A 14,655-nucleotide genomic window follows, 5' to 3' on the forward strand; every position below is an offset into this window, starting at 1 on the left:
TAATTAGCACAACCTCTCCTATGTGACACTACCTTTATTTAGTCATTTTTTCATTATTTTCATTCATAGCCCATATATATATATATATATGTATATATGTATATCATGTATACATATATATACATATATATATATACATACTATACATAAATACAAAGTATATATTATGTATTTATATATATAATACATATATATATATATATATACTGTATATATATATAAATGTATGTGTATACATACATGTTTTTGTTTGTTTTAACCTCAACAAAATGAGATCTGAATACATTTTATGAAGACTCACTCAACAGTGGTCTGAATATCAGTCAAAATATCATCAACGCCTGCCTTTTTTTTTTAAGTAAATGCTCTAAAATGTGTAAAGGGGAATATTTCTGTTCCGTTTCTGTAGTTAAAAAAAATTATGTCACGTAAACATACATATATTGTTGTTCTTTTACCTTCAAAAGCACTAAATGTCTGGATTTATCTTTCAAATTATGTTTTATTTTTGTTTAAATCTCGCTCCGATCATCTTTTGATCGATTGGTAAAGCGTTGCCAGTGGTCTTTTAACAATTATTTTAGCTTTTTTTTTGGCAAAATCCAAAAACTTTTCTTACTTTTAAGGTCATAGTTTTCACAGAAGTTTATCGGAAATTGTCCCGCCAACATCATCCCTTTGTTTACACGCTCCACAGCTGGCTTACCGCCCCTCACAACCCAACCTAACTTTACTATTTGACTAAAGAAATACTCATAAATGCAATTTTAAGCTTAATTTTCTTTATAAATGTCCTCCATTATGAGAAAATTAAAGATGCCAAAAACAAGATTTTCATAGGCGTGAGGTGTTTAAACGTTTTCTTACAGTGACAGGTGTTGCTCGGCGCCACAAGGAGTTCACAGAGTTCGTCTTGAACCTGTTGACATTTACAGTTCCGGACTCTAACGCTCACAGTTGATAGTTTTTGGCTGAAAATCTTCCCCAAAAAGGCTACACATGGAAAAATTCCTTTTGAGATAAATGGGATAAACCTCGCTAAAGTTGACCGTTAAATCAGACAAGGCTCTTGTAAACATTGTAGTTTTGTGTGCGAACAAATGCTCCAAAATCACAAGTAACAGGAAACCACATCTTAACAAAGCCGTCCTCCCTGGCTGACTGCGTGCTTTGTTTGGAGGCTTTTCAAGAAGCCTGTGTGCTGGATCTACGTCGGAGTCCCTCTGTCTTGTTCTCTAATCATTCCCATTACTCACTGCGATATTACAACACAGACAGAAATCTGACACCCCTTAATCCAAAAAACCATTTGAGCTTTTGTAGGGTCTGGGGTAAAATTTGGTCAAACATGGTGTTTAGCCTGAATGTAAACAGATGTCAGGTTCACAGTCGGGTCAGACGTTCTAAAGAATCGGCGGGTTTTAATATTTTAAGTTCTTCTGCTGTAGTTTCAAAGCCCCTCTTGTTCCGTGTTTTCTCTCAGTGACTGAAGCAGGTTTTGGGGCCGACATCGGGATGGAGAAATTCTTCAACATTAAGTGTCGAGCTTCGGGGTTGAAGCCGAACGTGGTGGTTTTGGTTGCGACCGTTCGGGCCCTCAAGATGCACGGTGGAGGTCCTAATGTAGGTGGACTCAGTTTTAAAGTTTAACCCTTTTTCTTGTGATATTCTCCACTTTATTTTGTTAAAGTATCTCAAAATTACTCTTTCTTTATTGAGTTGTTGATTAGAAAATGAACTTTCTTTTTTTTTTTTTTTTTTGGCAAAATATCTACTTTTTTGCAGGTCTCAGCAGGTGCACCTCTTCCCAGAGAGTACATAGATGAGGTAAGAGTCTAAACCAGGGTTCTCAAACTCAAGTTGTGTCCAAATTCTCCTATAACTACAAAAAAACTGTAAAGTGCCGGAATATATAGTGTGCTGGATTTTAAAGGTAATTCGGACACGATGCTAAGTACTTTTCTTTCATTTCTCTAAACATTAGATATGATGTCACCGATTTCTTGACGTGAAAATCGAATAAATCTGAACATTTCACAACGTTTATTTATGACTCCACTGTGTTCTGATGGTGAAAATGTGGATGGTTTATTCAAATATTAAATTTAAACAAATTTTGTTTTGTTAGAAATTGTTTGACCATAATGCATTGTGGTCCATTTTCGCTAATCTAGTGAGCATCGGTGGACGCTAGTTTTTCGCAATGACTTATGTGAAATTTCTAGTGCACTCGATTTTGGAATTAGTAGATTTGGACAGCACTAGAAAATGGCAAACACACTATATAGTGATTAGAGGGGGAATTCGGACACAACCTTAATTTATCTTGGGACCACTGAAGGTCTGTCTGAGGCTGTACGGGGTTCCATTTGGGCCAAAAATATGTTTTTTTCACCCACTGTCTATATCTTTGGTCCATTGTCTATGTCTGCTGAACAAGTTTTTTGAACATTTGTTCATGTCTATGTACTACTAAGCAATATCTGCTGTGTGTTCTGTAAAAAAAAAAAACAGGAGCTAAGAACGCTAGCAGCTAAAGAGGTAATGATTCTTCATGAATCGGTAAAAAAAAGATTTAAACTCGTCAACATGTTCATCAGTACAGACAATTAAAAAATCTGTTTGTCTCAGCCTGGGCCTAAATTTAGAAATGCAGAGCTGATAACATTTCTTAATGCAGGCTAGCTGTGTGTGCGTCTCTGATTGGCTGTGCTGAGCGGAGCGTTCATGAGTATGAAAGGATTTATGATATTTTTTAGCATTATGTATAATTGTTTATTTGTATACTTTTTGTTAGTAGAAAAACAGACAAAAAGAAAACATACTTGGCCTTAAATGACCTATATTTCATTGTGTTGAGAAACAAAATATCTAAAAGAAAAATCGAAATCGTGACTTTAAAACTGTGAATCGAGTCGTGGCTTGACTGAATCGTTACATCCCTCCAAATAGGTGTTATACACACCAATTTGGAGAAATTCAAGAGGCTAATAAAGCCATGTAAATGTGTTGCAGGGTTGATGACATTAGGTGAAAAGTTCAGGAAGTACCTAACAATATTAAATCTGTTTGAACTCAACAACATGACTCTGTTTTGTAGTTTTTTCCACTTAATTACTTTGGTATTCGTACACAGCAAACATCCCCATCATGTACTTTTTTTTGCAGATTTACGATCTGTCTAGCAGCCTCTTAGAAAATACGTTTACGCAGTTATTCAATTAGCAAACCAAAACGTTGGTGTGTGGGGGTTTATGAGCTCCAGCCGGTTGGGGGCGAGCTTCGAGTTGTGCATACCTGTTCAGAAAACGTGGACTCTAAAGGGGATTCAGCTGAGTAAATAATGAAGCATTAAGTTGATTGTGAGGCCTGTAATAAGAACCAGAAGGGCTGGGAAAGCCAAGCTGGGAAACGGTTGGAGCCTGTGGCTGCACACATGGTGCCAGATTGGATTTCTGTGGTCAAACGCGCATTCGTTTCACAATATGCTTTTAATGTGTTTTTGAGTGGCTGGTTCTCTGCATACATGTGCATGACGTATACGATTCTTTCTTGAAGACTTAAGAACTTAGTGGGTGAAATAAACATTAAAATCTCAATTTATCAGTAGAGTACGGAGAGAAATAAGTATCACCCCGATTTATGTGTGCGTATTCCTGATTTGTGCGTAATTTAGGATTTGTGTGTGCGTATTCTTGATCTGTAACTCCGCCTGCTATCCCTGTGACTGTGACCAGCTCTTGGGACAGAGCCCGTGTTGGGGGCGCTGTCAGGGGCGGGGCTGCAGAGAGGAAGATCAGTTCAGGGAAACATTTATATTTTTAAAGGGATAAATGTTCTTAAAATCCTTGTTTAGACTTTTTTATATTAATTATTGGACACATCTGTTTAAGATAGATCTAAGATCAAAGCGGCTGATAAGAAAACTCTTACTCAGCATTCTAGTAGTATTTAAACGCATCACTCACGTACGAATCTGAGAGGTAAAATAGTCTCACATCAGATTTGTGCACAAATGTGGTTTTGTGTGTGCGTAACAAATAATTAAAGCGTGATTTTTTTTTTTTAAGATTTGCATGTCTAATTAGTTTCAAGCTGTTGTAATTTTAATTGGTGCGTGTGTAAACTATATTTGTATTTTTTTGAATTTTGTAATTTCTATACTTATGCACATAATGTAAATTGTGATTTACAAATCAAGAATTACGCACGCACAAATCCAAAGTTGCGCTCAAATCAAGAATTACGCACGCACAAATCAAAAGTTACACGTAAATCAAGAATTACGCACGCACAAATCAAAAGTTACACGTAAATCAAGAATTACGCACGCACAAATCCAAAGTTGCACTCAAATCAAGAATTACGCACGTACAAATCCAAAGTTGCGCTCAAATCAAGAATTACGCACGCACAAATCAAAAGTTACACGTAAATCAAGAATTACGCTCAAATCAAGAATTACGCACGCACAAATCAAAAGTTACACGTAAATCAAGAACTACGCACGCACAAATCCGAAGTTACGCACAAATCAAGAATTACGCTCAAATCAAGAATTACGCACGCACAAATCTAAAGTTACACACAAATCAAGAATTACGCACGTACAAATCCAAAGTTACGCTCAAATCAAGAATTACGCACGCACAAATCAAAAGTTACACGTAAATCAAGAATTACGCACGCACAAATCTAAAGTTACACACAGATCGGGAATTACGCACGCACAAGTCCAAAGTTACTCACTAATTGGGATTTGCGCACGCAACAATCCAAAATTACACACAAATCAAGAATTACGCACGCACAAATCCAACGTAATGCACAAGTCAATAATTATGCATGCATAAATGTGGGGGATACTTATTTCTCTCCATAGTAGAGACTTTTTTATTTTATTTTATTTGATATGTGTTACGATTCGAGTAAATGTTTCGTTTGTGAGAGAAATGCAAAACACGTGTGAAAGTCATGAATGTGTTTCAGTTGTTTTGTCTAAATTAACTGGAGTTATCCTTGCTTATCTAGAACCTGAGTCTGGTTGCAGGAGGTTGCCATAGCAACCTTAGGAAGCAGATCCATATTGCAAAGCTGTTTGGAGTACCTGTCGTCGTGGCGCTCAATGCCTTCAGGTATGCTTAGTTCTGTGTATCGTTGGTGCTGATAAACCTCGAGTGTTTATGTTTTTCTTTCCTGATCCCAGGACCGACACTCCAGCGGAGATTGATCTGGTCTGCCAGATAGCGAAAGAGTGCGGCGCATCCGACGCCGTGTCGTGTCTGCACTGGTCTCAGGGTGGGCGTGGCTCTCTGGAGCTGGCACGGGCGGTGAAAGAAGCAGCTCGCCAGCCCACAAACTTCCAGTTCCTGTACAACACAGAGGTGGGTAGAGGCTTTGTTGGGATTGATCTACACGTTTGGGTGTTTTTACTGATGGTTGCTGATAGTGTCACCGAGCTGTTCAGTGAGAATACGGTTTTCTGTTTGCAACAGCGTTGTGTTAAAGTAAAATAAAAAGCCCACCAGCCTGTTTGGGTTAGCGTGAGTTAAGAGGTGCCAAACTTTCCATCGGAAAATGTTCATATGGTTTTTTTTCTGTATTGTAAGTAACTAAAATTTTGAAAATTTAAAATCTAATCTTTAACTTTTGATTTACTGACTTGAGACTTGAAGAATTCATTTTTATTTTTTTTTGTAAATGATGATTAAAGGTTGGCCTAATAAAAGCGCAGAAACTTAAATAAACAAATAAATAAATTAATGAGTTGACTAAAATTAAAAAAATATATCATTAATTTAAACATTTAACACCATTTTTAACATTATTTTTGTTCATTAATTAGAAAAAAGGAGTATTTTTTTTAATTAAAAATAAACAATAGAATAATCTTGTAAAAAACCAAATACTTTAACTAAAAGGTATATAAGAAATATACAGATTTATGTTATTCCTATAAAATCCATAAACGGGCAGAAACTCAAGGTCTCTCTTTGCATTTCTGTTTGACATTTTGGCACATCCGAGAACTCCAAATCACCTGTAAATGTATAAAATATACAAAGGATGAATAGTGAATTCTAAATGAATTAGAAAGAGGAGTTAAGGTTTCTCTCTGGGTCTCACTAAAAATAATATCAGTTGTTTTCAATGTTTTTCTAGGTTCTGCAGATTTTTTTAACCCTCTTTTTTCTGGTAATTAAAATTTCCTTTTAAAAATAGACTGATTTTAGAGCTGTTCAGTTTTTAGTCGGTTAAGGTCGGCCTGTCCTGAAGGCTCAATGACGACCGATTAGATCCAAAACACCAACATCAGAGGCTTAGAAGAGGAAAAAGCTTCAATGTCTCCATCATACCTGTGCTACCTCCTGATCCTGTTCTGCACATTTTAAATAAAGGATATTTTTTTATATTTACTGTTTTAAAAGGAAAAAACAAAGAGATTTACTGGCTTAAAGTAACTTCCTTTGAATTTAACATTTTGTGGATTCGCCTTTTCAGATGCCGCTAGTGGAAAAGATCCGAACAATCGCCCAGAAAGTGTACGGAGCGGACGACGTCGAGGTGACCCCGGAAGTTCAGAGGAAGATAGATTACTACAATCAGCAGGTGAGAGCCGGATGATCGCCATGACACAGAAAAAAGTCATGCTGTACATTAGGGCTGCCACAAACGATTATTTTAATAGTCGACTAATCTGTGATTTTAATTTTTTGTCCCGATCAGTCGACTAATCAGGTCAAGCGTGAACTGGATGTAAAACTCACATCTTAAACATCATTAGCTTTAAACTTGAAGTGTTTTAACTATATGCTAACTAAAATTAGAAACAATTAGGATGATAGTTTATTAAACCTTTAATGAATCGCTCCTTACCTTCACTTGTTTCTGGCATTAAACAAGAATTAACGTATTTTACGCACTATTGGGAAAATAGATCCATCAATAAATGCTCTATTTTTTAACCTGTGTCATATACAAGGGTGCACTGAACTATAAAGTGCTTTAAGCAAGAAAAAAGAATTACATTCTTTTAATATTTTTAATAATTAATAATTGTATTCACAGTATCTCAAACTTGTTTCTAACACGCTACGCGTTAGCCACATTAGCATATTCACAAATAATACCTGTAATTCGTAACCTTGTTTGCAATTAATTAAAAAAAAACTGACTGATGCCGATAAAACAAACGTCACTGTGACTACGCTAACTCCCAGCCTTGATAGTATAACGTAGCAAAAACACAGACCTACACCGCTACACGTTAGCCGTGTTAGCATATGTCCAAAAATACCCAACCCTGTTAGCAACACGTAAAAAAACAGACTGATACTGCTAAAACAAACGTTACTGTGACTACGCTAACTCCCAACCTTGTTTGTAACACGTTAAAAAATAAAAATAAAAAAGTTCGACACCACTACACTTAAGCTGTGTTAGCCTATGTACAATAATGCCCAACTCTGTTAGCAACATGTAAAAAAACAGACTGATACCGCTAAAACACAGGTTACTGTGACTACGCTAACTCCCAACCTTGATAGTATCAAGTAGAAAAAACATAGACCGACACCGCTACACGTTAGCCTTGTTAGCATATGTACAATAATAACCAACCTGTTAGAAACACGTAACAAAACAGACTGATACTGTTAACACGAATGTTACTGTGAGTATGCAAATTCCCAACTTCGTTAGTAACATGTAAAAAAAAAGAAAACAGTTCGATCCTGCTTCACATTAGCCACATTAGCATATTTACAATAACACCCAACATTTTCTGTAACTCATAAAAACTGACAGGATAGTTAGACTTTATCTCTTTTTAGAGCAGATGTTCCCTTCAGCAGAGACATTTCACTCAGATGCGGTTGCAGGATGCACAGAAAACATTCAGCTAATGTTTGTGCTAATGTTAGCTTAGCTTACCTAGACAATGATTCAATCAATCAATCAAACTTATTTGATATAGCCCTTTTCATATAGAATATAACACAAAGTGCTTTACACGGAAATAAAACAATCTGAAGAACAAACCCAACAATAAAGCGTTATCATACTCAGTCCTAATGTGCTTCCTCTTCAGGTACTCGTGCATCACCATAATGCCTTGCAGATATTGTATTGGATCTTTTACTTTTGCCGTGTTATTATGGTACTAAGACTTCCTGTGACATCACCACCGACTCGGATTAGCACTACAGTCTGTGTCTCAAAGATGATAGCAGATGCTCACACAGTTTTGGGATAAAGAACAAAAAACGACTATTAAATTAGTCGTCGATTATTTTACTGGCCGATATGGTCACGACTAATCGACTAATCATGGCAGCCCTACTGTACACTCTCGTCTCCCTCTCCTCTCCTCCAGGGCTATGGTTCACTGCCCATCTGCATGGCCAAAACCCACCTGTCCCTGTCTCACCTGCCTGACAAAAAGGGGGCGCCGACTGGATTCGTGTTGCCGATCAGAGATATCCGGGCCAGTATCGGGGCTGGATTCATCTACCCGCTTGTCGGAACGGTACGTGAGAATCCCCAACTGCAGCTTGTATTTCAGGGATAATCAAAGGATTCTGACTCGGACCTGTTCATTCTTCCCACGAATCGACCCCGTTTTTTAAGATTTGCCCCCTTTTTTCCCTGAGCGGAGCGGGCACGCCGGAGCCGGGCAGGAAGAGAGCGGCTTCCTTCGTGTTTTGCCTCCCGCTGTTTCACCAGCGTGCCCCGAGGGTCCGGGTTTTGAAGGTTGTGGGTGGAGGTGTCAAACTCTGGTCATTTCTTCTTCTGGCATCTGTCCCCGCTCCCAAAACCCGCCTTTGATCTGTCGTGGCTTATGGATCCGCTGGCACAGTAACAACCCTTGAACTCTGACTTCTAACCCAAAAGGGAGTCTCCGTCTTTCTTTGAACTCCGCCGTCTGACGGGCTTATCGGCGGTTAGAATCTCTCCAAAGCTCAGCCTCATTTCCATGTTGGTTTCTGATCTCGGGCCTCAGTCAGGAAAGGTATTTCTTGTAGGAATAGCTGAATCAAATGTGACATTTTTTTAGATTTTACTTGAGCCAGGAAGGGTCAGATATGTGAGGGAGGAGTCCAACAAAAATAAAAGAATATTTTCTATGATCTGCATTCATTTTTGTTTAAATATACACAGCTTTACAGCTTGTTGACAAACTCTTCTCCACAAATGACAGTGAGTTATCTGTGTTTTCTTCTTCAAGGTTTTACCCACAAAAGCACTTTGTGTCTGAGCGTAATGAGGGGAGGCATTTGTCCGAATGGAGTTTCCAATTTTAGGATTTTGCAAGTGCCAACTTGTCTGGTCTGAGAGGCGGCCCGACAGGACAAGCACGTCTTTTGTTGGAGAGGTTATGGTGACAGTTTTTATCTTTAGGAGTTCAGGAAAAATAGCTTTTTTTTTATCTCGTTATGATTTCTTGCCAAACAAAGGTGATGCTGCAAAGTCACGGATTGAATTGTGGAAAATAGATTGAAATTATTAGCGGTAATGTGAAAATATTAAACTGGATTTCTCGGTTTGATTTAATCGTGTTTCACAGTTGTTGTGGGAAGCTGGCGTTTTCTTCCAGTTGCCAGTTGACTTCCGTTTGTTCGGGCCCTGCAAGCATCCCGCTCTTCCTCGGCCAGGAAGCTGGCTGCTCACTTCCTCTTGTCTCATTTCCACTAATGGGCCTATAAAAGCGTCCCCGGGTCAGAAGAAGGGAGTTATTCGAAGAATGTCCCTGCCTGTCTAATGAGCAGAATGATTTACGACTCACTGCAGTTCAGATGGTCCGGCTGGAGAAGTGTTGAAGGCGTCTCGTGCCATCTTTTATGTCGGGAACACAAGATTTGGTTTACGGTTTAACACGGATTTTCCAATAAAAAATAGATTTTTTGTGTGTTTAACATTTTTCTCATTATGACTGATATAAATTAAGATAATTAGGTTTAAAATTGTTAAATTACACTGTTTCTTTTTTAATTTTAGCTAAAAATGGCATTATTAGAGTAAAAAGACCACTGGAAACACTATTAAAATAGATCTTACGCACCTAATTTGGGGTAAAATTGAGATTTTTTTATTTGAAAAAACTTGTAACAATATTTTTGAAACAACTGTGGGGAAAAAAATATTAAAACTTATTTAAATTACACTCCAGTTATCTTGTGGTCTGTGAAAAAGGCAGTTTTTCACATCCCATCATATCTATGTCTCCCACTAGCTTACAGCCCCTCACAATCCCAAGATAACATTACCGGTGCAACAAAAATGGCGAGTCGGATTAAAGCTATCCAGCCGTACAGTTTTGAGCCAAATGCCAGTTCAGACGAAGACGTTCATGGATCTATTTGTCCACGAGTGAATGCATCACAATTACTGCTGCCACAAACAAATATTTTAATAGTCGACTAATCGCCGATTATTTTTTCCGATTAGTCGACTAATCAGGGTCATGCGCAAACTGGATGTAAAAATCTCATCTTAACCATCATTAACTTTAAACTAACTAAAACCTAGATATATAGCATATATAGCGCTGAAGATGCTAGTGCTGATAGCAGAAGATGCTGAAATTGATAGCTTAAAAGCTGATAGCTAGCTAAAATATTAGCCTAAGAAACTGAAAAAAGCCTAAATAAGCCAGAATACCTAGAATGTAGCTTAAATAGCCTAACTCCAAATTAGCCTAAAAAACTGAAAAAAGCTTAAATTAGCCAAAACAGCTAGCATGCAGCTGAAATATTAGCTAAACTCCAAAAAAAATCCTAAATTAGCCAAAACAGCTAGCATGCAGCAGAAATATTAGCTAAACTCCAAAAAAATCCTAAATTAGCCAAAACAGCTAGCATGCAGCTGAAATATTAGCTAAACTCCAAAAAAATCCTAAATTAGCCAAAACAGCTAGCATGCAGCAGAAATATTAGCTAAACTCCAAAAAAAATCCTAAATTAGCCAAAACAGCTAGCATGCAGCTGAAATATTAGCTAAACTCCAAAAAAATCCTAAATTAGCCAAAATAGCTAGCATGTAGCTAAACTATTAGCTAAAACAACCTAAAAAATCTTTATAAATCCCAAAATAGTCCAAAAAGCTAGAAGAATGCCATTATAACTTTCAACTTTAGTACACTCTGACTCCATATAAAATAAAGTAACAACTAATCGACTATTTTAATAGTCGATTAGTCGACTAATCGTGCCAGCCCTACTCAGAATGGAGTGGTGCAGGGAGCTTATTGGGTACAAGGTTTTCCCAAGAAAATGTTTCTCATCTGCTCCTGATTCATAATGATTTAAATAAAAAACACCCAGAAATGGTTCAAATCCCACTTCTGACACCACATGTCAAACGAACAAACCACAGAAAGAGTCGACATTTCTTCCTTTTATGTTGTTCTTTAAGCAAAATGTTCATACACGAGGAGGGAAAAGTAGGCAGGAAAGCAACCATCAAAGCCATACAACAAATAGGAGGCGTCCATTTTGAAAAGAGGTCCTCTTTCATAGGTGGTTAGCCCCACCCCCTTCACCAAACCAGCCTCATTACTAATCAAAAGTTTTACACATCATAAGAAAAACATGTTTTATTTGTAAAAAATAATATTTGCCTAGAAACTGACTTTGAATGTTAATTTTCACAGGTTTTAAGGTGAAAAACTTCTAAAAATTGTCATATTTTTAGACTAATTTATTCTGTGAATACATAATGTTTAATTTATATAATGGATCATTCCTCACCACTGATGTTTTGTTTTCCTCAGATGAGCACGATGCCCGGCCTGCCCACCCGGCCCTGTTTCTATGACATCGACATCGACCCGATCACAGAGGAGATCATCGGACTCTTCTGAGCGTGCTCACTGTGCTTCTGTTAATTCTACTTCCTGCTTAATCTGCTGTGAATCTTGATTTCTTTAGAGATAATCCAACTTGAGTTAGTGAAAATCTTTCACCAAATAGTCCACATGTAGCTGTGTTTTTCAGGTAAATATATTAGTTAGTTACTCTTCTTTTGAACTTTCTAACTTAAAAATATTTCACAACCAAAGTATTTTTACTACAAAATGTGCATATTTACTACCTCAAGTATTGATTTATGCACTGAAAGTCAGTATGTTTGTTACCTCTTGTGTTAAAACTTTGAACTTCACTACATTTCAAACTATTTAGTTTTTACTCAAAGTTTATTTTAATGTGTGTACACAACATTTTTTTTTTTAACAATTTAAACATTATTTGCTTTGATTTGTTTCTTAACATACGAGTCAATCCTTTTTTTCTGTCAAACTGAAGACGGACGTCTTAAAAGTGCCTTCTAAATAAACTTTTTACGTTGTCAAGCTGTCATCTTGCAGGAACTGCTTCTTTTTTCCCAATAATCCTCGACTCGTGTCAGGATTTAAGGTCTTAACATAATTCATACTTCGTGCCCCGAGTGCTGCCTTGCTCAGTTGTTCTTGGATGGATGCCTGAAAGTGGCCGCTTTTTGCCCCGGAGCAGCACCTCGGGGTCCTTCATCTGTCATTATGGGATGTTTGCGACACGGAGCCGGCGAGCGTGTGCGCGCACGTTTTGTCTGGCATTCCGCAGCTACTAAACTCTGTTATTGCGCGTTTTAACGGTCGCGATAAGGCGCCTTAAAACTGCAGGAATGCTGTCAGTTTTTACATCCAACGTCAGTCTGCCTGCGAGACTCTGGAGCTGTTGTTGTGGCCTGATGACAGATCTGAAGACGGGCTGGAGGTGAAGGTTGTAATTTGTTGTTGCCTCACAACAGAGGGGAAAAACCACCTTGTTAAAAGTTCCTGATCGTCATGGAAGACATTTAATTAAAAGGGCTAATATCAGTACCAAGGACAGATCCATTTGTCATCTAAGTTCTGATCATTTTTATTAAAATGTGCTTTTTCTGATCAACCAACTAAAAAAAAAGCTTTAAATATATCATTTTTCATCATATATTCCTAAATCCTCCATATTACCACCAAACTTATAATAGTTACTAGTTCAGTTTAAGTGTTACTCTGTTTGCATCCACCTCATTACTGTAAGCCATATGTGTCAAAGTTAAGGCCCGGGGGCCGGATCCGGCCCTCAGGGCAATTATATCCAATCCTCCAGATCATTTTAATCTGTTGTTAATAATGGCCCGATGTTATCTTGAGCGCATGTTCAATTTGACAAAATATATTTTTATTAAGAGTAAGATGTTGAAAGTTATCTAATGTTTTAAGTTAATTTATTCTGGAATAATATTCCTTCTTTTTTATTATTCATAATTATGTAAAAAAAATACAGTTTTAATGTTTTAAAAATGGGCATATTTCAGCTACATGCTAGCTGTTTTAGGCTTTTTTCCATTTTGTTTTGTCTATTTTGGAGTTTAGCTAATCTTCTTCTTTCACTTTCGGCTTATCCCTTTCGGGGTCGCCACAGCGTAACAGCACCTACTGTTTCGCATCAGTGATTTGGCAGAGTTTTTACGTCGGATGCCCTTCCTGACACAAGAAGTTTAGCTAATATTTCAGCTAAATGATAGCTATTTTGGATAATTCAGGATATTTTTCAGTTTTTTAGGCTAATTTTGAGGTTTAGCTATTTTTTCAGCTATATGCTACCTGTTTTGACTAACCTAAGATTTTTTTTGTTTTTTAGGCCAATTTGGCATTTAGCTAATATTTTTAGCTAACCATCAGCTTCAACATTTTCAGCCATTAGCTTCAGTGATTTCAGCTATCAACTTCAGAGTTTTCAGCCATTAGCCTCAGTGATTTCAGCTATCAACTTCAGAGTTTTCAGCCATTAGCTTTAGCGATTTCAGCTATCAACTTCAGAGTTTTCAGCCACTAGCTTCAGTGATTTCAGCTATCAACTTCAAAGTTTTCTGCCATTAGCCTCAGTGATTTCAGCTATCAACTTCAAAGTTTTCTGCCATTAGCTTTAGCGATTTCAGCTATCAACTTCAGAGTTTTCAGCCATTAGCTTTAGCGATTTCAGCTATCAACTTCAGAGTTTTCAACCATTAGCTTCAGGGATTTCAGCTATCAACTTCAGAGTTTTCAACCATTAGCTTCAGTGATTTCAGGTATCAACTTCAAAGTTTTCAGCCATTAGCTTCAGTGATTTCAATTATCAACTTCAAAGTTTTCAGCTAGCATTCACATTAGCATTATCACAGTTTATGCTATAAATTTAGTTCATAATTTTGTTAAAAAGTTCTGGTTTTTAAGTTTTAAAAATATAGTTTTAGAGTCTTTAATAAATGTTTATCCTGTTCAACCCACGACCTAAAGTGTGTTTTGAATTTTGGCCCCTTGTGGGATTGAGTTTGACACCCCTGCTTGCCTCTCTGAAAACCCCTTTCCCACTATTTTCTTGTTGCATTTAAAGAAAAGGTGTTTTAGTTCTCAATCTGAACTCATCTCATCAGATTTATTCACTTATGTTTGGAATTCTCATAAAAACAGCCGTTCTCGTCTGCTCTCCTGCAGATGTCACGTGCCAGCAGGTTTCTACTTGTCACATTGCTGCTTAGATTTGAGCCGGCGACACAAGCTGTGCAGCAGAAACTCTCGTTCATTCACCTTTTTTCATCCATTCTCAACCGTCGGACAGAAGCAGCATTTCTGCAAACTTTGTAGGACGT

General features: G+C 37.4%; 1 protein-coding gene across 1 annotated transcript in view; it reads left to right on the forward strand.

Moving 5' to 3' along the window:
* mthfd1l (methylenetetrahydrofolate dehydrogenase (NADP+ dependent) 1 like) overlaps nt 1-12,356 on the forward strand; it is a 34,640-nt gene extending 22,284 nt beyond the window's left edge. The window contains exons 21-27 of the mRNA XM_024291540.2: nt 1,484-1,623; nt 1,786-1,827; nt 5,032-5,135; nt 5,207-5,384; nt 6,502-6,609; nt 8,375-8,527; nt 11,771-12,356. Coding sequence (XP_024147308.1) covers nt 1,484-1,623; nt 1,786-1,827; nt 5,032-5,135; nt 5,207-5,384; nt 6,502-6,609; nt 8,375-8,527; nt 11,771-11,860 — 815 coding nt within the window. The 3' untranslated portion in view covers nt 11,861-12,356. The remainder of the gene's footprint in view (nt 1-1,483; nt 1,624-1,785; nt 1,828-5,031; nt 5,136-5,206; nt 5,385-6,501; nt 6,610-8,374; nt 8,528-11,770) is intronic.
* The last annotated feature ends 2,299 nt before the right edge of the window (nt 12,357-14,655 follow it).

This window comes from Oryzias melastigma, linkage group LG24 (assembly GCF_002922805.2).
Source record: "Oryzias melastigma strain HK-1 linkage group LG24, ASM292280v2, whole genome shotgun sequence".
Lineage (NCBI taxonomy): Eukaryota > Metazoa > Chordata > Actinopteri > Beloniformes > Adrianichthyidae > Oryzias > Oryzias melastigma.